The 23,804-nt window shown below is 36.2% G+C and overlaps 1 protein-coding gene and 1 long non-coding RNA gene across 2 annotated transcripts; both read left to right on the top strand.

The window, feature by feature from the left end:
• Positions 1-3,586: 3,586 nt before the first annotated feature.
• On the top strand, positions 3,587-3,925 carry LOC110919901. Its single transcript, XM_022164152.1, has one exon. The coding sequence runs from the start codon at positions 3,587-3,589 to the stop codon at positions 3,923-3,925; it is 339 nt and encodes a 112-aa protein (XP_022019844.1).
• Positions 3,926-10,013: 6,088 nt separating this feature from the next.
• LOC110917833 lies at positions 10,014-21,224 on the top strand. Its single transcript, XR_002580891.2, has 3 exons — positions 10,014-10,035; positions 19,367-19,454; positions 21,115-21,224. It is a non-coding gene; the product is annotated as an uncharacterized LOC110917833 (long non-coding RNA).
• Positions 21,225-23,804: the final 2,580 nt, after the last annotated feature.

Below are 23,804 nucleotides of genomic sequence, written 5' to 3'. Positions count from 1 at the left end.
ATCTTAAATTTAGTTGGAACCAGTCGGGGACGCCGCCGCAATGCGCGGCGGGTAAAATTACTAGTACATACTCAAAGATGGAAAGAAGTTTGTGATGGATTGTAAATGCCTAAGCTTTGATATGAAAACCTCAAGAAAGGATTAAAATAGTCGAGTCGAATGTGGTATAATCGTCTCTCTAATGAGCTATAAAAGAGAAATACATATGGTGTAGTTGGACATTTTCATACGGACAAAGTTTAAGACGTAAGTACATTTAACGATGTCCAAATATAATGAATCTTATCATCTCCTATCAAAGAAGCAAAGATCCTTGGTCCAAAAGTACCGTAGTTAAATACGAATTGTATATCTTGCTAGTTATACACGAACATGTATCATGTAATTCATTTACAAGATATAACTTGTGTACAGTGTGGAGATAATGTAATGGGTAAAACATATATTTTTTATACTCTTTAAGGTATGAAAGATCTATGTTTATATCTTACTAACCCATCGAAACAAGTTTGGTTAGTTTTGTAAATGCAAGGAACATAACAAAACACAGTTCTGGATCTTATAATATTTGTTTATAAGAAGACACTGGAAGGCTCATATGAAGATACACACCTTTGAGAACATAAAGGATAGTACATTAAGGATCAAGCGACAAATCATTGGCTACAAAAGTTTTGAGCAACTGTCAAGGAAGATGGACACACACCACTTAGAAGGATACGTAGATGAGGGGTAGATTTTATCAAGTTGCACTCTTTTTTCCCTTAACTAAGTTTTGTCTCATTGGGTTTTCTTAGTAAGGTTTTTAACGAGGCAGCATAACTGATCTAAAAGTATCTGGAGAAGAATATACGCACTGCACTTTTTTCCCTTAGCTGAGGTTCTGTCCCAATGAGTTTTCCTGACAAGGTTTTTAACGAGACAACATCTCAAACCGTATGAAATTGATAACCAAGGGGGCGTTTTATAAAATATATCATATTATATGGTTATCAACTCCTTAAATAGATTGACTTTTTTCTCCAAGATTTCATCTCCTATATATATTCCATTGTATTGCTTGTCTTATACACACCTATCAATAAAATATCAATATCTTTCTCCCTACATCTCTTCTATATTGTTTTGCTATTAGACTAGTTTTACAACAATATATTCATTTTTGGGTAAATTACTTTTTGAGTCCCTGTGTTTTCGTGGTTTTAACCCATTGAGTCCAAAATCAAAATGTTTAACGACCTGAGTCCCGATAGTCGTTTTTCTTAACCATTTGAGTCCAATTTTTTAACAATGTTAGGATATTCTGTTAGTTTTTCTTGAAGAGACTAAAATACCCCTAACATTTAAAAAACATAAAAATAAAATACATAATATATAAACCTACATATACCTTCTCTCACTAATCAAACACACACACACACACACTTCCTCTTTATTCTCTCTTTCTCTTTGCAGAAAACAACCTCCATCACCACCATACGTGAGCACCACCATCATAAACCACAGCCACACTGTAACTACCATGACTAGCCAACACAATCGTCGCCATCACAAACCACCACACCACCCCATCACCATAAACCACCACCGCCACAAGATCACCACTGCAAGCACTACCACCACTAACCATCACAACCACAACCACAACCATCACCAACCACGACACAACCCACCACCGCGACGACACCACCACTACAACCACCACCACTACAACCACCACCACTAGCCATCACAACCGCCACCCAAATCTCAAGCACTCTCCGCTCTCTCTCCTCTACATCTTTCTCTCATCCCTCTTCTCTTCCTATCACCATCTCTCTACAAAACCCTCATCTCCTTCCGTCACGATCTCTACCACTTCAATTTCATCCGTAAACAAAGGTACACTCACCAATCCCCATAAATTTCATGCTCCTTAAACTGTAACCACAAAAGGGTATTTTTCTTTTCTTGATTTAATCTGCATCTGTGTAGGGTTTGATGTGTGGGGTGGTAATGGGAAGACTCCGATGGTTGAGTTTGTTGCAAATTGGTTTGTTAATGATGTTGGGGTTTCACCTCTTATTCTAACCAGGATAGGTTGTTTGACCATTTCATCACTTTGACTTTTGTGTTTTGTGGTCGAATATATTAATTTGTATGTGCATAATTGATGAGATTTTGCTGCAGAAATATGCATCATAATTGATGTATTTCAGCACTTTGTATTCGGTGGCGGACCTGAGATTTTATGCATCATAATTGATGTATTTCAGCACTGTTATTGTTTCTAAAAATTCAAGCGCAAAGGAAGATTCAAGTGAAATCTAGCTCGTGAAATCAAATTTTCATCGATATTGAAATTCTAGGGTTCCTGTTCATGAAATCTTTCAATTTTTCATTGATGTTCATAATGTATAATGTATGGATATTTTGTGTGGTTGTGTTGATACAGTTGTGAAGATTTGGGCAGAAGTGGGGGTTGATGGTGATGGTGGCTGCGTAGTGGTGGTTATGGAGGAGGTGGGTGTTCATGGAAAGAGAGAGATGGGAGAGAAAGAGAGATGACATGTTTTTTGTGGTGGCAGTGGTGGGGATAATGGTGGGGATGATGGCTGTGCGTGGTGGTGTTCATAGAGAGGGAGAGAAGAGTGTGTAAAGATGACAGAGAAAGTGTGTGTAGGTGTGTGTGTTTTATTAGACATATGTAATTATATATATATATATATATATATATATATATATATATCTTATATATTAAAAGTTTATGCATTAAAGACTTGTTTTTTGTACTTATGTGTATATAAGACTTGTACTTTCTGTGTAAATGACCAAATTACCCTCATAGTTAACATACTTGGTGGATGGAGTTAGAAATTTGGACTCAAATTGTTAAAAAAAAGTGGCAATAGGGACAGAGACTTAGGACATTAAACATTCTAATATTGGACTCAAATATTTAAATCCACTAAATCACAGGGATTAAAAAGTAAGTTACCCTTATTTTTTGATGCGGTTTCCTCATAATAGAAAAAAAAACCACACATTCATCCTTTTTATTTATATGTGACACACTTACACTTGCACAATATAACGTGTAAAAGTAAATTTCACTCGCAACAAATAGACCCACCATACCATATATTTGTATAATGCCAAATAGAGTTGTTAATTAATACGTTAAATAATAATTCTGTAAATGACCATTTTGGTCGCTGATAAATACATTTAACATAAATATATTTTGATTTAGAGTTTCGGGTAGATTTCGAGATCTTTTAATTTTGAGGTTTTATTGCATTGATAAATGATAAATTTTGTTTTCCATTTAAATATGTATCAAACCTTTGTATACGTTTTCTAAATCAAGTAGTTCCATACAAGTTATCATCATTTTAATATACAATTAATTACAATATCTGAACTATAATTAAAAAAAATTAAGTAACGTATAAACATTATTTTATCCTCATATAGAAAACCATATTCCATAAAATATGTGATAGCCCGCAAGAGTTAAAGAGCACCTTCTTGTTTGTTCCCACTATAAAACGAACCACACCACATGTGTTAGTACCACAAACTCAAATCAAACCCTCAAACAAAAATGGTGTCTCAATCACCAATACCACTTCATTTGTGTTTCTTCCTCATCATACTCTTCATGTTCCTAAGCTTGTCATGGTACTCGAGTTACGAATCAATGTTCGAGGGTTTCTTCGATAGTCTTAGGTTGGTTTTTATCATTTCACCGGTTTTGTTATTAGTGGTTCTTCAGTTGATTTCCACATTTGATGCTACCGGCCGCTCGACGTTCTTTGTGGCGGATAATGATTCAAATGCCGGCTCAACTCCGTGGGGTGTTGGTTTGGTTCTTGTGCTTCTTTTGTTCTTGCTTTCTTATCAGTCTGATCTTAGGGAACGGTGGTTTCCGCTTCTTAGTTGATGATTTCGGTTGTGGGGGGTGTTATGGAAAGTAATCATGTAACAACTAATAAGTCACTAGTGTAAATGGTTGTAGTAGTTTCGTATATTATATTGTTTACCACCATTGGTTTACAACTTACTTAGCAATGGTGGCGAAGCTTGAAAATTTTTATGGAGGGTCGAAAGTCACCGGACCTAATTTTTTTTCTATCGCTTTGTTTCGAGGTGATATGTTCGGGTCAGACGTCGATGATTCGATTCGGGTCGGGTCAAACATTAATATCAAATAAAAAACGTTCTCAAACATTAAAAAGTAAACATTGTTTGACAAACAACTAAACAAAGACACCAAAACATTAAAAAGGAGAGGAAAGTGGGTATACCCGGTTCACCTGGATGAAGAATTATAGTTGTGCCCGTCTTCCGTTAAGATTTTTGAATTCTTCAATTATAGACTCCGAATCAAAGTTCTCAGCAATTTCTTTTTCTATGTAAATTACAGTTTTTATTCTTCACCATAGCATAATCTAATAACAAGTTAACAAATCACCCCAAATTTCAAGTTAACAAAAAGATTCAACAAGTTTAAGGCAAAAATTCGGCCCCAATTTCACCCCAAATTTCAACCTAAATCACATATATCGCAGCCCTAAATTAAACCTAAAGATTAAAAACACATACCTTATGTAGATTTAAGAAGAATCCGTCGAAATCCGTCGAAGATTGAAGCTCCTGTTGAAGTCGAACAAGCAGCGCAACGATTTCTTTTTTCTTTTCCTTCCGTTCTCACTTCTACAGCGTAGGGTCTGGTGCAGTGGCGTGGTCGACTCGTCGTATCCAACAAGCACAACGATTTTGGTTTTTTTAATAATAAGGTGGGCTGGACTTTGTATAATGGTATTAATTATGGAATTAGACTATCTAATTATTTGGGCTATAAACAATATATTCTTCCAGACACGTTTACAGATACAATATTTGGGTCAAATATAATTATTTGGGCTATATAATATTCGGGGGGTCGAAAACGAATATACCTAATTTTTTTTATTAAACCAGGGGGTCGAAAACAAATATACCTAAAAAATTCTATACGAAACGTAGATACATAACACTACTGTGCAAAAAGTTCGAGGGTCGAGGGCCCCCCTCCCAGCCCCTTAATAGTTGTGCCCCTGCTTAGCAATCAAAGAACATCTTTATAGATTTTTCGTTTTTTTAAAAGTTGAAAAAAATATAAAACTCATATGTATTTTGTATAATTCATTTGTAGGCAGTGTTTATCACCATTAGTTTAGTAGACTCAATTTAACAATTAGAGAAAGCTTTGTTATTTTTTTAAATGATTACTTTTTTTGTTTTCCACTACTTTAATTATCTTTTATACACTACATACAAATGCATTATATTATTATTATTATTATATGATGTGGTTCTAAACATATTGGTTTTGAAATTAGAGTTATGTTGACGTAAAAACAGCCTTATCATACAAAACATACAAAAGTCATGTAAAAAAGAAAACGCAGTGATATTTCTGTAATTATTTACTCGTAGGGTAATTATCAAAATTACTCTACAAATGATATTGTAAAATAATTTTGATCTTGTAGGGTAATTTTGTAAAATGTTATTGTATGGTAATTTTGATACACTTGTAGAGTAATTATAATGGGTTATTGGATTTTAATAATGCTAAGTTTCGTCTATTGGTCGTTAATAATCCCAACTCTAAACATTTCCCCTAACGATCCCAACTTGTAAGAATTTGACCCACATCGATCCTTTTCAAGCTGTAGGTGACTTAATTAAATTAAGGAGGTTCCAGGTGCACTTGAATCAATTGAGTAGGCGAAATTCTTATATGTTATAAAAGGATCAATGGGGGCCAAATTTTTATAAGTTGAGATCGTTGGAGGGAATTTTTATAGTTGAGATTATTATCGGCTAAAAGATGAAACTTTGGATTATTTAAATGCAATAACCCAATTATGATACTCTACAAAATTACCATACAAGATCAAAATTATCTTACAAGATCAAAATTACCATATACAAGATCATTTGTAGAGTAATTATAATACGCTACAAAATTACTCTACAAGATCAAAATTACCTTACAAGAACATTTTACAAAATTACTCTATAAGATCAAAATTACACTACAAGAACATTTTACAAAATTACCCTACAAGATCAAAATTATCATACAAGATCATTTGTAGGGTAATTTTGATAATTACTTTACGAGTAAATTACGAAAATGTCCCCGCATTTTTTACATTTTCACCCTATTCGTACGTTTTGTATAATAGATGTATTTGTATTTGATCTTTTGTCTTTGAAATTAATATACCCCTATATGTATGTATTAACTTTCAGCTAATGTGTAAAAGAAAGGTAAGATACGAGCAAATGATCTACAACTTAACTTTCAATTAATTTGTAAAAAAAAGGTAAGATACGAGCAGATGATCTACAGCGTTACTATTTTATATCCTCATATCATAGAGTAAATTGCTATTTTGGTCCCAGAGGTTTGGTTACTTTTGACACTTTAGTCCAAAACTCAAACATTTTAAATCTGGGTCCCTATGGTTTCACTTTTATTGTTATTTTGGTCCAAAAGTTAAATCAGTTTGTCTAATAAAATTCTGTTATTTTGTCTTTTTCTTCAGAGGCAAAATAGTTAATATAATTTTATTATAACACATTATTGATTAAATTAATTAAATGAGTAAATTACAAGCATTTAACTTTATGATATTTGGCTGAGTATTTTTGTGATCTATTATATATTTTTGTGGGCTTGGTGGTTTCTTTGTTTTGTGGGCCTGGAACCACGTTTAGTGCTATTTGGAATTCAAGTGGAGGAGTCAAAGTTATGTTGTTTATGTTTTGCGTTACGCTGCTTTTGATATTTTGGACAATTTGTATTGGACTACTTAATAGTATTTTTGGCCTTTGCTTTTTGGATTTTGTATTTTGTATTTGACATGAACGTTCTCAATGTGTAGAGGGAATGACAATGGGCCAGATTTGGGCTGGGTATTGGTAATCCCAGGTTTATATCCGGTGGTAATTTTTTGTCCCACACCCGGTCCGTTACCCGTCAGATATTTGTCTGGTAATTACCCGTCGGGTATCGGGCATACCCGCGGGTATCGTGTATACCCGTTAATTTCTTAAAAATACCCGTTGGGACAAATGTACAATTTTTTCTTTGATGTTTATATAATTTACTATTTTAATGACTATAACATATGAAAATATGATTAATGAATTACATATCACATTCAGACTACATATACCAAACTAAATCAAAACGATTACTTAATTAAGTAATTGTATCTGGACCACCTAAATGCATAAACATCCACATAACAAAGGGTGATAGCTTCCATCCAATATACATGCTCAAAAATAAGTTATGTGTTCACTAAGCACCTGCCATTTACATATCCACATATGACTATAGAGAAGGTAATAAGTACATGTACTAAGTTTATATATATATATATATATATATATATATATATATATATATATATATATATATATATGGAAATCTATAATATGATAGTTTCGGGTATTATTCGGGTTAATTGGTCGGGTATCACTAAATCCCATACCCGTACCCGATTTTTTTCTTTTTTAAGCTCGTACTCGACCCATACCCATTGGGCTTCGGGTATATCTGACCCGTATGTTTCGGGTTTCGGGCATACCCGTTGGGCTTGGGCTTTTTTGCCATCTCTAGACTAGAGGTGCACAAACCGGGTTTTTTTTTAAATACTTGGGTTCGGGTATATACCCTGGTATGGATATGATCGGGTTTTGACTTTTTGGGTATAGACCCTACCCGGGTCGGGTTGGGGTCCGGCTATTGGCCAGAAAATCTATACCCTGTGTACCCGGGTTCGGGGTTTCAATACCCGGGCATTAGAATACTCTATTTCCGGGTCGGAGTAGGGTTCGGGTATTGGTCGGGGTATGGTTCGGGTATAGATCGGGTTTTTCGATTCTTTTTTGGGCATAAAACAAAGAAATATAATGGAAACATTTATTTATACATATTGTATGCCTTGACATCTGCCCAAAAAAGCCTCACGCAAGCTCTAAGAGTTATTGTACACAACGAGTCCGGGTATTACGAGTATTATGAAAACCCGGTTACGGGTATTACGAAAACCCGGGTATGGGTTTTATGGAAACTCGGGTACACTGAAAACTCGAGTACAAACCGGGTATGAAAAAACCTGGGTTTGGGTTCGGGTATTGAACTAAATATGCATACTCGGTCCCTACCCTACGGTTAGAGTCAGGTCCGGGCCCAGATTTTCTAATACTCAAGTTCGGGTTTTTTGTCCACCTCTACCAATATGGAGTGTGGACAGACCAGACCATATAAGTGTAATTGAAACCTTTTAGGTATCTTAGGTATTTACTTTTTTCGATTAACCTTAAAATTTTGACAACATTCATTATTAACCCTCAAGCTTTTAATAAATTACGTATTTACTTCTAACTTTTGGTAATTGACTATTTTGACCTTCTTACCTTTTCTATTTAATAACTTAACACATACTTTTGTTTAAATTACTTTTACGACTTTACACCACAACATGCGACACATTATTATACTATCTTTATATTTGCCTAATCACGTTAGTGTCTAAATTACTCTTACGATTTTACACTATTGTCTAAATTACTTCTACAAACTTTATATTTGCCTAACCACGTTAGCGTCTAAATTACTTTTACGATTTTACACTACTGTCTAAATTACTTCTACAACTTTACACTGCAACTTCTCATACATACTATTTTTTATCTATGTCTAATGACATTAATGTCACGAATTTTTTGTGATTATCAGTCTCAGTCCAGTCATCAACCGCACATGAACAATCCTACTTCTTGCAAACGAACTTGAGACTTAACAATCAAAACAATGATTGAAAGTTATATAGTAATAATTGAATAAGTATTAAGTAGGTAGTTGTAACAGTTCGCCTCTTGTTATTTTGGAAGACTGAAATAGTATGTACTCGTATTATTATTTCTTAATAGACTGTTTTTAATTATTTGTATCATATGACATTTGTCATCATGAAATGTTTTTATATGGTCATCCACTATCATCTAATGTAAGACTAGGTTTTTAAGACCTGAATGTAATGGTTATAGTAATCGAAGGAGTATGGTTCCAAATGATATGCAAGTTGCGCGTAGGGTTATACTCACATTTAGCTTTCAAAACACTCAGCCTGTTCTAGTGTTCTTATTCAGGATCTATCCGCACATACACAACCTTGACAGCTCATGAAAGCACTGAAGGAAGTCCGTGGTATAATTTTACTTTTATTTCATGAACCCGGTTCATATTATTTATGTGTTTATTTCGTTACAAGGATAATTCAAAACACTTTTGACAAATAAAAATGCACGTATATATATGTCATTCAAAACAAACTTTAACTAGTGAAAACTATATATATACATTTTTTTTAAATAACGGAAGCGTATGTAACAAAAACACGAATATTTTATACCAAGGAGCACCCGTAATGGAACAATGTCACTGTAACACCCCGAAAACGGATTTGGTTATCAAACCACCTTAATATTAATGAACGGGTAAAATACCGTTAGTGGTAAAAATTAACCCGGTAAATATTAAGATTTAAATAATTAAACCTAATATTAAATAAAACGTGAATAAAAGCTTTTAAGGAAGTAAAGTTTATAAGAGGCCCGAGTTAACGGGACTTAAAATAAACTAAGTCATAACTTTCCCGAATTCACCAAGTAGCTAGGAACATCAACCTAGTTAAAAAGGTGTCTTAAAACAATGAAGAAAATATGGGTAATAACCTTTTTTATAAAGTTATAAAACATGGGGGACTAATATTGCCAAGTGGGAAACTTGGTTTATTAAAACAAAAAAATAAAAACAACACACACACACTTGGTGTGTGTGTGTGTGTGCGTGAAATCGTCCAGGAGAAGGAGCAAGAGCTCCAAACCCTAGCTCATCCAAATTCATCAAATTGGAGGGCTAAACGACGCTTAAATTCACAACGGAATGCGGATTAATGATCACCAAGTCAAGGGGATCGTAAGGTATGTCGAATTTCTAACATTCGTGAAGTTGTAAAAATTTGGTAATCATCCTAATCGCGAATTAGGCATGGATTATAGAAGCTATGGCTAGATTAGTGATGTATACTTGCTTAGGAACGAAACCCTAAGTGAAAATCATACATAACATGCTATGAATTGAAGGATTTGATGAATTAACACACTTAGATAAGTGGGTATAACAACCCTCGGTAAAACCGACACCCTCATAATAGTTCTGACACCCTAATATATCTTTAAATGTCTCAACATGTCTTTATATGCAACCGTATGTGAAAACCGAGCCCAAAATACAATATAACATATAAAATAAATTAAAAACAATAATTATTAAGTTGAGGCGGGCCGCATTGACCTCACCTCAACTTAACGCGGGCCGCATTAGAACGCAACCAGAATCCGCTGAAATCATTAGTTGATGCGGGCCGCATACAAGATCGCTTAAGTCCATGCGGGCCGCGAGCGACCTAGAATGTGGCGCAGCCCGGTGATGACACGTGTCATCACCGTATCAAATCTAGAAGGTGACCGGGCCAAGCTATACGTTGACCGGAGGTTAACGCGGGCCGCGTAAGGGTTAGCCTTACTTAACGCGGGCCGCGTGAAGAATCGATTACAGCCCTATAAATAGAGGGCATCAGCCTTCAGTCCGTCTCGCTCATTTCTTTCTTTCTTTCTCAAATTTTCTGTAGTGGCGTTATTATACCCGGGCGTTATACCCCCTAAAATAGCGAGGTTCTGCTACGATGTAAGTATTGTAACCCCTGGAGACGTATTAGATACGCTGCCCGATTGATCTAGGGTTCCGTAACGGCTGTCGTGGTTCTGCCCGACGTAGTCGTTGGAATGCCGTCTCGGGGAGGGTATTACTAATGTTAAAATGGGTTATTATACTAACACACGTGCATTTGTGTAATTTATAGATATTCACCAGGAAACCCTAAAGAATAACCTAAGACAGCAATGTGAGTTGATTCACTTTTTGTAAACCTTTTTGTTTACTGTTTTTAACAAAACCTCACTAAATTAAATATATACAAAGCAGTTATTGAGTATTTGTAAAGAATACAATTATAGTAGGTATGTTGGGGTTTTGTATACAAAATTGGTTACTGGCGTGGTAACGTCCCATAAGTTGAGTATGACCGTACCACTGATGTTAATTGTGATGTCTTGGATACAAATGTAATTGCGGATGTGCCCCTCAATACTGCAAATTGGTTTTTACTTAAACTTGATTAAACTGGGATTCACTCACCAGTATTTCCACTGACAAAATGTTTTTAAAACGCGTTTCAGGTAACAAAATGTGAAAGCCAAATAGAAGCCAGCTGGACAGCACTGAAGGCTTGGAAAAGTGGCAATAAAGTTACCTAAGAATAAAATGGATGTTTTTATTAAATAAATAGGATTTATTCCTATAAAATGTGTGTACTGGAAACTTGGGTTTTACCCATATGTTTAATATTATTAAACGAGGTGGTTTACTCTGATTTAACATTTCCTAACTACGGTCCTGATGAATAAATAAACGTGATACCACCGAAACTGGCTCACGGCCGCCCGTTCCCGGGAACTAGGGATCGGGGGCTGTGACAGAAGGTGGTATCAGAGCTATGCCACTGATTCAGCCACAGAAGTGTTCTGCTGACATCAAAATTCAAAGTGTTAGGAAATAAATTATGGAAATACGTGTATAATTGTATTTCTTGCTATGTGTTATCTGACTATTTGTTAGTTTACAGTATGAGCGACCAAGGACCTTCCGACACCTATCGTCAACTGTCTGGTTCGCCTAGGAGCGAAGGCACCTCCTCTTCTCAGCCTGCCCTCTCAGGGTATTCTGCTGACACAGAAGAAGGAATCTTTGTGTTTAAGGCTCAGTCTGAAGAGCCATTTCCTCAGAAAAAGAGGGGATGGTTCAGTAGGGGAGCGCACGAGCGTAGGAAAAGAATGAAAAAGTTGCAGGAGCAGCGAGTGTTAGCCGCAGCAAAAAGAGAGACTGATGCTTATAATCAGGATATGCTTAATAGGGGTATCGCTAATATCCATATTTTAGCAACCACTGCTGCTGACCCAAACCTGGAACAAATGCTAGCACCCCAACCACAAAATCCTGACCAACCCATGGAAGTAGAAAACCAGATAGAAATGCCTGATTACAACCCGGAGGAGATACCTAGGGTACCTGCACCAGATCCCCTAGACCCAAACAACTACGACCCCTGGTGGGACGATGTTAGGGACTACGTGCAACAGAACCCAATACAGGAAAATGTGCCAATGCCCAACTTAGGAGCTTACCCAGGGTTAGATCCTCAAGATCCCTACAACATTAGTGATGCATATGTTAGGGAAATTTTAGAGAATCCATACCCGTACCAGGCCCCTATGCCTCCGTATCAAGAACCCGTACCCCAGTTTCCAAACCCAGTCCTAGAACCTGCACCCCCAATGAGTGCAGAAAATGTCCAAGAACTTAGGACTTTTGGGGAAGAAATTTTAGAAAGCAGTGAGAGAATGCGACAGGTGGGAGAACGCCTCGTATGGAAATACGATGAGCGTAATATGGATTTTTGGATGAATCCATATCAGTGAATGTGATGACAGGAACGGTAGTAGTAATAATAATAAAATATATGTGTGTATGTGTTAGAAAAAAAAACACTAAGGATGCCTACTATTAGTATTGTAGATTTACATTTCAGTCGATATTGTAATTTAAATTTCAATACTAGTGTGTAATGATGCATACTATATAAATAGAGTAAAAGTCGCAATGCTCGACGCTTTTGGTTAAAAGTGCGTGTCATGTGATTGGCTATATTCAAATATTAATTGTGATATTAATATTTGGTAATTGTTTAAAATTCAGATGGCCGACGAGGAAAATCAGGATAATCTGAATAACGATAACCAGAGTAACATTAACGTGGTTAATGAGAATCCGGACAACAATAACAATGGAAACCAAATGGATAATAGTGCCGTTCAACACATAGTGGCACAAGGAATTATAGATGCAATGCCATTTATTATTCAAACGGTTCAAGAAGCGAATAATAAAAGTAAGCATAATAGTAAACGACCAAGTGAACTGGAAAACAGCGTAAACAATGGACCCGTACTTCAAGCGCCCATTCCCAAAAGAAGAAGAACCATGCCATATGGTTGTTCTTACAAGGAATTATGGTCCTGTAAGCCAATAGAATTCTCGGGCAATGAAGGACCCATTGCAGCCCTACGCTGGATAGAGAAGACTGAGGCCGTTCTGAAAATAAGCAAGTGTGCTGAAGAAGATAAGATAATGTTTGCTTCAAATCTGTTTAAAAACGCAGCCTTAGAATGGTGGAACACTATCCTCCAGTCAAGAGGAAGTGATAAAATTTATAACATGGAATGGGAGGAATTCAAAAATATGGTAGAAAGGAAATTCTGCCCTCCTAATGAAAAGGAACAAATAGCAAATAAATTTCTGAATCTTAGAATGGTCGGGGTAGACAGTAAAGGTTACACTACCATATTCTTTGAATATGCTAGGATAGTACCTACCCTTGCATCACCTGAACCAGTGTTAATCTCCCGTTACATCTGGGGATTAATTGGAGAGATTAGACATGTAGTCAAGGCAGCTAGACCCCAAACCATAGAAGAAACTGTAGAACTAGCCAATACCTTGAATGATGAACTAGTGAGAACTAGAGAAGAAGATCAGAGGAGAAACCTAACCCAAAAGCTTACTCAAGAATTCCGTTCTGGGAATTCCAATCGTAGGAATGTAGGTTCTACCTCTGCACCATACTGCAAAGCCTGCAGAAAGAAGCATTCCAGAAGATGCTCTACTTACTGTAATTTTTGCAAGGTCCCAGGACACAAGGAAGAGAATTGCAAGAAGAAATCCAGTAATGGAATGTGTTTCAATTGTGGAGAAAAAGGTCACATCAGGACAAACTGTCCGAAATTGGCTCCAACTGCAAACAACAAAAATCCTAAAAATGCTAGAGCATTCGTTCTAACTACAGACGAAGCTAGACTAATTCCGGACGTCATTGCTGGTACGTTTTTAGTTAATGATATATTTGCTAAAGTATTATTTGACTCTGGTGCAAACCAAAGTTTTATTAATACTTCACTTTGCAAACTCCTAAATCAATCATTAACTAAACTACCACAAGAATGTCTAGTAGAGACAACAAATGGAGAAACCGTTAAGATTTCTGAAATCTTGCAAGGAGCAAGAATAGAAATTTAAAAAAAAAATTTATTGCAAACCTTTACCCAATGAATCTGGTAGGATTTGATGTCGTGTTAGGAATGGATTGGTTAATAGCCAATAAAGCCAATATCTTATGTGATCAAAAGTCAATTCAAGTAAAATCACCAAGAGGTGAAAAGATCACAACTAAAGGAGATAAACCATCTAGATCCACTAAATTCATCTCTGTGATGAAAACTGCAAGTTATATAAGGAAAGGATCTATAGTATATATGATTTCTATAATCACTAACACTAAAGGAAAAGAGTTAAAAGACATTCCAGTAGTGTCCCAGTTTTCAGATGTCTTTCCTGAAGAATTGCCAGGACTACCGTCAGACAGGGATGTTGAATTCAGAATTCACCTGTTACCAGGGACAACACCGATTGCCAAAGCACCGTACCGTTTGGCAGCCGCGGAAATGCAAGAACTGAAGAACCAGCTAGATGAATTGTTGGAGAAAGGATTCATACAGCCAAGCTCATCGCCATGGGGAGCGCCGATTTTATTCGTTAAAAAGAAGGACGAATCAATGCGTATGTGCATTGACTACCGTGAATTAAACAAAGTCACGATTAAGAATCGGTATCCATTACCGAGGATCGATGATTTGTTCGATCAACTTCAGGGAGCTCGATTTTTCTCTAAAATCGATTTAAGATCAGGGTATCATCAATTAAAGGTACAGGAAGAGGACATTCCTAAAACCGCATTCAGAACGAGGTATGGTCATTATGAATTTACTGTCATGCCATTTGGTTTAACCAATGCCCCAACCGCATTTATGGACATGATGAACAGAATATGTAAGCCATATTTGGATAAATTCATAATTGTCTTCATAGATGATATTCTAATTTACTCTAAAAGTAAAGAGGAGCATGCAAAGCATTTGCAATTATTTTTAAGTTTATTGAGAAAAGAAAAGCTTTATGCTAAGTTTTCAAAGTGCGAATTTTGGTTAGAACAGGTGCAATTCCTCGGACATTTAGTTAACCATGAAGGAATTCATGTAGATCCAACAAAGATCGAGGCAATTACCCAATGGAAAACCCCAGAGTCACCAACTGAGGTTAGAAGTTTCTTAGGATTGGCCGGTTATTATAGAAGATTTATTCGAGATTTTTTTAGAATAGCCATTCCTTTAACAAAGTTAACCTGTAAATCTGTTAAGTTTGAATGGGGACCAAAACAAGAAGAAGCCTTTAGAATTCTTAAGCAAAGATTAACCCATACACCCATACTAGCGTTACCAGAAGGAACTGAAGACTTTGTAGTCTTTTGTGACGCTTCTAAGTTAGGATATGGATGTGTATTAATGCAACGTCAAAAGGTTATAGCTTATGCCTCCAGACAACTTAAGAGTCATGAAGAAAATTATTCAACCCATGATTTGGAATTAGGAGCTATAATTTTTGCCCTTAAAATTTAGAGACATTATCTTTATGGTAGTAAGTTTACCATATTCACAGATCATAAGAGTTTAAGGTATGTTTTTGGGCAAAAAGAGTTGAATATGAGACAAAGACGCTGGATGGAATTACTTAGTGATTATGATTGTGATATCCAGTATCATGCAGGAAAAGCAAATGTAGTGGCAGATGCTTTAAGTCGAAAGTATCATGAAAAGCCAAAAAGGGTACGTTCTCTTAAATTAAATCTTCAAGTAGATTTAAATGATCAGATTAGGAAAGTTCAAGAATCAGTAATCAAGGAAGATACTGAAAAATTAAAAGGAATGATTAAAGAATTAGAACAAGGAACAGATGGAATTTGGAGGTTCCATAAAAAGAGAATGTGGATACCTAAATTAGGAAATTTACGTCACCGTATATTAGAAGAAGCCCATAAGTCTAAATATACGATGCATCTAGGAAATGATAAAATGTACCAGGATTTAAAGAAAAATTTCTGGTGGATAGGAATGAAAAAAGACATAGCAGCTTATGTTTCTAAATGTTTAACTTGCTCACAAGTTAAAGCTGAACATCAGAAACCCTCAGGATTGTTACAACAATTAGAAATGCCAGTCTGGAAATGGGAATTGATAACAATGGATTTTGTTACCAAATTACCCAAAACAAGAAAAGGTAATAATACAATCTGGGTGATTGTAGATAGGCTAACCAAATCAGCTCATTTCTTACCAATGAAGGAAACCTTTAGTATGGAACAATTAGCCAAATTGTATGTAAAAGAAATTGTTTCTTTACATGGCATTCCTTTATCAATTGTTTCTGATAGAGATAGCCGATTTACCTCTCATTTTTGGTCAAGTTTCCAAAAAGCAATGGGAACCAGGTTAAATCTAAGCACAGCTTATCATCCTCAAACGGACGGACAAAGCGAAAGAACCATTCAAACAATGGAAGGCATGCTTAGAGCTTGTGTAATTGATTTTGGAGGTAATTGGGACGAACACTTACCTTTAATAGAATTTTCTTATAATAACAGTTATCACACAAGTATCAATGCTGCCCCATTCGAAGCACTTTATGGACGAAAGTGCAGAACCCTAGTCTGTTGGGCAGAAATTGGGGAAAAACAATTATCTGGACCTGAGATAGTACAAGAAACAACTGACAAAATCATTCAAGTCAAGGAACGACTGAAAGCAGCACGTGATCGACAAAAGAGCTATGCTGATAACTGACGCAAACCATTAGAATTTCAAGTAGGAGATAGAGTATTATTAAAAGTCTCTCCTTGGAAAGGAGTGGTAAGATTCATTAAAAGAGGAAAGCTTAGTCCCAGGTATATTGAACCTTTCAAAATTCTTAAAAGAATAGGACCTGTAGCCTATCAGCTACAACTGCCAGAGGAAATGGCAGGAATACATGATGTATTTCATGTATCTAATCTCAAAAAGTGTCTAGCTGATGAATCCCTCGTAGTACCTCTCAAGGATATAGAGGTTAATGAACAACTCAAATTTGTAGAGAGGCCTCTACAAATTGAAGATAGGAAAATTAAGAATCTCAAGCATAAGAGATTAGTTCTGGTTAAAGTAAAGTGGGACTCCAAAAGAGGACCTGAATACACATGGGAGCTTGAATCAGAAATGCAAAAGAAATATCCACACTTGTTCCAGTAGATCTCGAGGACGAGCTCTAAAACAAGGTGGGGAGGATATAACAACCCTCGGTAAAACCGACACCCTCATAATAGTTCTGACACCCTAATATATCTTTAAATGTCTCAACATGTCTTTATATGCAACCGTATGTGAAAACCGAGCCCAAAATACAATATAACATATAAAATAAATTAAAAACAATAATTATTAAGTTGAGGCGGGCCGCATTGACCTCACCTTAACTTAACGCGGGCCGCATTAGAACGCAACCAGAATCCGCTGAAATCATTAGTTGATGCGGGCCGCGTACAAGATCGCTTAAGTCCATGCGGGCCGCGAGCGACCTAGAATGTGGCGCAGCCCGGTGATGACACGTGTCATCACCGTGTCAAGTCTAGAGGGTGACCGGGCCAAGCTATACGTTGACCGGAGGTTGACGCGGGCCGCGTAAGGGTTAGCCTTACTTAACGCGGGCCGCGTGAAGACGCGATTACAGCCCTATAAATAGAGGCCATCAGCCTTCAGTCCGTCTCGCTCATTTCTTTCTTTCTTTCTCAAATTTTCTGTAGTGGCGTTATTATACCCGGGCGTTATACCCCCTAAAATAGCGAGGTTCTGCTATGATGTAAGTATTGTAACCCCTGGAGACGTATTAGATACGCTGCCCGATTGATCTAGGGTTCCGTAACGGCTGTCCTGGTTCTGCCCGACGTAGTCGTTGGAATGCCGTCTCGGGGAGGGTATTACTAATGTTAAAATGGGTTATTATACTAACACACGTGCATTTGTGTAATTTATAGATATTCACCAGGAAACCCTAAAGAATAACCTAAGACAGCAATGTGAGTTGATTCACTTTTTGTAAACCTTTTTGTTTACTGTTTTTAACAAAACCTCACTAAATTAAATATATTCAAAGCAGTTATTGAGTATTTGTAAAGAATACAATTATAGTAGGTATGTTGGGGTTTTGTATACAAAATTGGTTACTGGCGTGGTAACGTCCCATAAGTTGAGTATGATCGTACCACTGATGTTAATTGTGATGTCTTGGATACAAATGTAATTGCGGATGTGCCCTCAATACTGCAAATTGGTTTTTACTTAAACTTGATTAAACTGGGATTCACTCACCAGTATTTCCACTGACAAAATGTTTTTAAAACGCGTTTCAGGTAACAAAATGTGAAAGCCAAATAGAAGCCAGCTGGACAGCACTGAAGGCTTGGAAAAGTGGCAATAAAGTTACCTAAGAATAAAATGGATATTTTTATTAAATAAATAGGATTTATTCCTATAAAATGTGTGTACTGGAAACTTGGGTTTTACCCATATGTTTAATATTATTAAACGAGGTGGTTTACTCTGATTTAACATTTCCTAACTACGGTCCTGATGAAAATTTCCGCTGCCAAATTGAATAAATAAACGTGATATCACCGAAACTGGCTCACGGCCGCCCGTTCCCGGGAACTAGGGATCGGGGGCTGTGACAGTGGGTTTTAGTGTTATGATGGAATTGATGATATGATTATGATTAGAATCATCATGCATGTTAAGTAATCGGGAAATACTTAAACAATTTGCAAGTTTGAGTATTTGATCATAAGTGATAGTGGTGAATTTTGATGTTAATCTTGGTAAAAATAACGAGTTATGAACTAGTTGTAAATGTGTAAAAATGTATGCACATTAGGTGTTTGTTAAAATGCCTAAATGAAAACTAAAGTGTTGAAATTAGAGTGAAAATGTGTATTTGAATAATTTGGCAAGTTATATGAAATATGAAACAGGAAGAGTTCTAATCATCATGTTGATTTGAACTAATGTTGTAAATCATGTGATCGTAGGTAGTTAACTTTAATAAGCTAAGTTAACTAATCATGAAGTCGAATAGTAGTTTCGACTTATGAAATAAGTGAGATGGAATAGTCGTGAATAATTATGACTAATCTAACCATCTTACAATTTACAATGATAGTTTGACGATTAACAAGCTAGGTGAAAGCTTGGGAACGAAGCGGGTCAAACGAAGCAAGAATGACGGAAAAGCATAATTTGGAAGTAAGGTAAGTATGGCTTACACTAGTCTTATATTTTAGAATATTCTCTTATCGTATTATTTACGAATAAGATAAATACATAGTTGAAGTATGATATTCCGGCGTGTAGACGTACGGAACAAGATAGTCGAGCATGACAAGAAACCAGGTTGATGGTTTAAAAGGAGTTAAATCAGTAATTCGATCATTTTATAACAAATGAAAAATGAACTTTTAAATGGTTACCTTATAGGGTAACCCAAAACAAACAATAAGGGTAAAACGGTAAATTGGTCACTTGTTGACCATAACTATTGGTTTTAAAAGACACTTATGAAGTAAGCCTTAATAGGCCGAAAGTGTTAAGAAATGAATTATAAGTAAAACGACCGCACGATGTAAATCGGAGCGAGTCATATAGTCGAGATGAAAATACATGTCATATCGCTAATATAATCGGTCATTTAGACCAAACGGGTCAAAGGGTGAAGATACCACCTTTTGATAATAACGACTAATGATTCTTGTCGAGTTATATGATTTCAGGAATAAATGTAGAAGTGATATTTGCATCGCTATTATTTAGTGATTATTATCGCAAGACATTAAAACAGGTCAATACATTGACCCGAGCCAGGTATGTGTAATAGAGTAATTATTCATTTAGAACGTAAGGTTCAATGACCATTAAATGAAGTCTTAGATAGGCAATGGGTTACTTAAATGGGTAAACCGAATGTTTTAAAAGAGGGTCGTGGCGTTTCGAAAAGCATAATGACCTTTCGAACAAGATCATAACTCAAAAGAAGAATTATGGGTCAAACATACTCTCAAAAGACCTTGTCGAAATTGAAAGACTAAAAAAGGACCAAAACGCCCTTGTTAGCTAATTCGAACAAACAACCTTTAAAGGTTGTTTGGAAACAAGTTTTATGATTAGGTAAATACTTAGAATAAGTATAGAAGCTGAAAGAGGTATTATATTAGTCAAATGGCACTATTTGAGTTTTTGCCATAAAATAATGATTCGAGAGGTAAAATTTGGTTTATATAGATCACCACATTAAACCCACCATAAATATAGTTGTGGTGGGAGATTATAGAATAAGAAATGTGGTGATGGAATGCTAGAAGCAATCGAAAGCGATTTTAGGCTCAAAAGTGCTTAAATACCTTTAATGGGTCAAAATAAGCATACGGGCGAAAACGGGTTTAAATTATGTAATAAACCTGTGATTAGAACCTAAAATGGTAGATAACATTAATTTGAAGAAGTGTATGTGATATAGGGATCAAACAAATACATTTGTTTGATAAAATGCATAAACGGGTTAAAATTCGGTAAAAAGGTAACGAGTCGAAGGCTTAGAAGTCTCAAGATTTATTATGTTGGAAGTTGGATTTTAACTCCATATGACGGAGAATTAAATCACAGACGCGTAAGAAAAAGAAAGAATCGTGTAAAACGGATCAATAACGAATGAGTTATGTCCGTTTTCGTGAAACTTGGGTTGGCTGGAATTATGCAGCAACAAATAAACAACTTGCTGTCAAAAGGGGGGCTAGGTGGGGCGTCTAGCCCCCCCTGAATCCCAAAAATGTTTAATTTTGATTGTTGACCCATATAACTTGTTTAAACTTGTTATTTAACTATCAAAACTAACTTTTAAGTTGGTTTTGATCATAGGTGATCGCCAAGAGTGCCCGGATGAAGATCAAGCTCGAAGAAGAACCGAACACACGAGATTAAAGCTTCCGCACAGCGTAACGTCGTAACTTTTAAACGACGAACTTATTTGTATTATGTTGAAAACTTTTAAGTTGTAAAAGTTTTAAATTACTCGTATTGTATAAGGATACTTAATCGTAATCACATGTTTATTTTCGTCATTTATACGAAAACCTTTAAAATAATATCAAGGGTGTTATAAGTTGGTAATCAGAGCTCAAGGTTGAAGGGTAAAGTGTTCGGTTCGAGGCTTGATCGCAAATCCGGTAAGTACATGTATGTTAATGGTTTAGCGTGATAAGGTGTTGTAAACAACACATAGGGTTATCGTGTAATACACGTTACCCCAACCAAACGATTGATGCAGTTGACGAAAATACGCGCGTTGACGCGTATAGTAGAAAAAGCCTTGTATTATAATACGGGCGATTATTGAAGTTGGCATTACTAACTTTTGCGAATGTTTTAATTGAAGGACACTCGCGTTTGAAGACGACGAGAGTTGAACGAATTGTGGATATGATGATGGAACGGTCCGAGATATGACAAGAAGAGCATACTCATCATGGACCTAAATCGCGTAACGGTCGCGAATAAATTGATGGCAAGGTAAGCCTGTTAGAGCAAGCATTATCAGGTGCACACTTTTAAATTTAATTACACAAGTAGTAATATGCTGATCCGAGTGTCGCGCTCCGGTCAAAGATAATATTTATAAGCCCAAATTACCCTTAACAATGTGTTAGTGGTAGTAAGGGGTCGATCCACGAAGAGTATGTGGTTCGTGTATGGATTCGAATGAATTATAAACAATTGTCACAATTATGAAGCTTGCTAAAGTGTTTTTGTATTTTTTTTGTTTAATGGAGAGATATGATTTTTAACTAATTGAATTGCTGCAAATGATTAACACTACTAATTAACGATTGTAAGAAAAATGATTACTAGAACGATATTAATAAAAAGGGATCACACCCGGTTTCGGTAATTATTAACCTAGGATTTCTACAAGTTCTAGTTTCAACTCAAATGCATTTGATTAACGGATTTAGTGTACCGTGACTTAGGTGCTACTATGTAACACCTCGAATTTTTGTGTCCAATGATGTGTTAACACGTGTCATTTGATTACACGTGGCATCTATAATAAATAAAGGACTAATTTTGACAAACCTTGAAAGTATATAAATTCGAGGGTTATAAATGTCAACAAGGGTAAATATACTGTATAGTAACCCTAAATAAATGCTTGTACCTTCAAACGAATAAATCATAAAACGTACGGAAGCGAAACGCGGAAGAAAGTGAGAGATTACGAACTACAGGGGTTAACTGTGTCAACATGTTTAATATTACCTCTGAGTGACCCTTTAACGTTCCCAAAACTTCGTAACAGTGTTATACGCTCACTAGAATATACTGTATAAATTCCGCGACGTTCCGTCTTAAAACGAGAGAGTTATACTCAAATTCGTATAAGAAGGGTTAAAAGCGTCAACAGTGAAAGTTAAGGCTTTCCAAATAATTTATAAATAAACCGGGGACTTTATAACGCGGGTAAATAACACGAGGCCCCTATCGGTAAATAACCGAGGGCCAAACCGCAAAGTTACCCCTTCAAACCCGAAAGGTCAGGTAAATCATTACGAAAGATTTCGTTATTAATTACCTGGATTTCGTAATCATTTCAAAAGATTTTAAAAATCTGAAAAACAGGCTTCACGCGACCCGCATTGTATTATGGTTAAGTTGAGGCGGGCCGCGAGCCTCCCCTTTTACGCGTCTGATCTTTAAATCCCAGGCGGCCCGCATTGTAAACGCATGGAACTTCCATGCGGGCCGCATTGGACGCCCAGATGCAGAAAATTGGTGTTTTCTTGACTTTTGAGCATTGTGAACGATCAACCTCCAATAAATGAGGCATGGGTGCCCCCTACTCGACCCATACACCTCTGGGACACCTACCCATCATCTCTGGACTATTGTGGTGGTTGTAATGATCATAGAGGCTTGGCATTTGCTATAAATAGCCACATTCTTGCACATAACATTCACACAACTTAAACATACACTTCTGGTCATTCTAAGGAGCTCCCAAGCACTTTTCTCTGCTCTATAAGCAAGAACACAACTTCTGTAAGTGATCTAACCCTTTGTGGTTTCACATTTCCTTAGTAAATGGCTAAGAACCAAACCGTCGTAACTACGGTTTGACTTTACAATAAATCAGTAATGGTTCAGTCTTATGACGAATCAAAAGTGGTTATGAGTTGGTATTTATGTGGGTAATAAACCTCTAAAATGGTTCCCCCTGATCACCACTCTAACTATGTCAAATGTCGAGTCAAACGTGCGGTTAAAAAGTCAACAGAAAGCTATTTTAGCGATTTATGCATAATCTGTAATGTATATGTTATGGAACCTGTTTTGACAATCATAAAACATGATAATAAGTATATAAACCTGTTTGCGCTCGTTTGAATCGATCATTTACTATATTGAACCGGTTCGGAGCCGAAAGTCGCAAAAGTTTGACTTTTGCTTTGACTTCAGTTCTGACCCGTTTTAGTGAGGTATAAATATACCTTAGGACTCTCTTAGGACCAGGTCACATGTTGGTATAAGCCTCTGTGGTCGGTTCATGAGTT

Source organism: Helianthus annuus, chromosome 16, assembly GCF_002127325.2.
Source record: "Helianthus annuus cultivar XRQ/B chromosome 16, HanXRQr2.0-SUNRISE, whole genome shotgun sequence".
NCBI classification, from domain to species: domain Eukaryota; kingdom Viridiplantae; phylum Streptophyta; class Magnoliopsida; order Asterales; family Asteraceae; genus Helianthus; species Helianthus annuus.
Note: the sequence above shows the minus strand (reverse complement) of the source record. Positions and strands in the feature narration are given on the sequence as shown.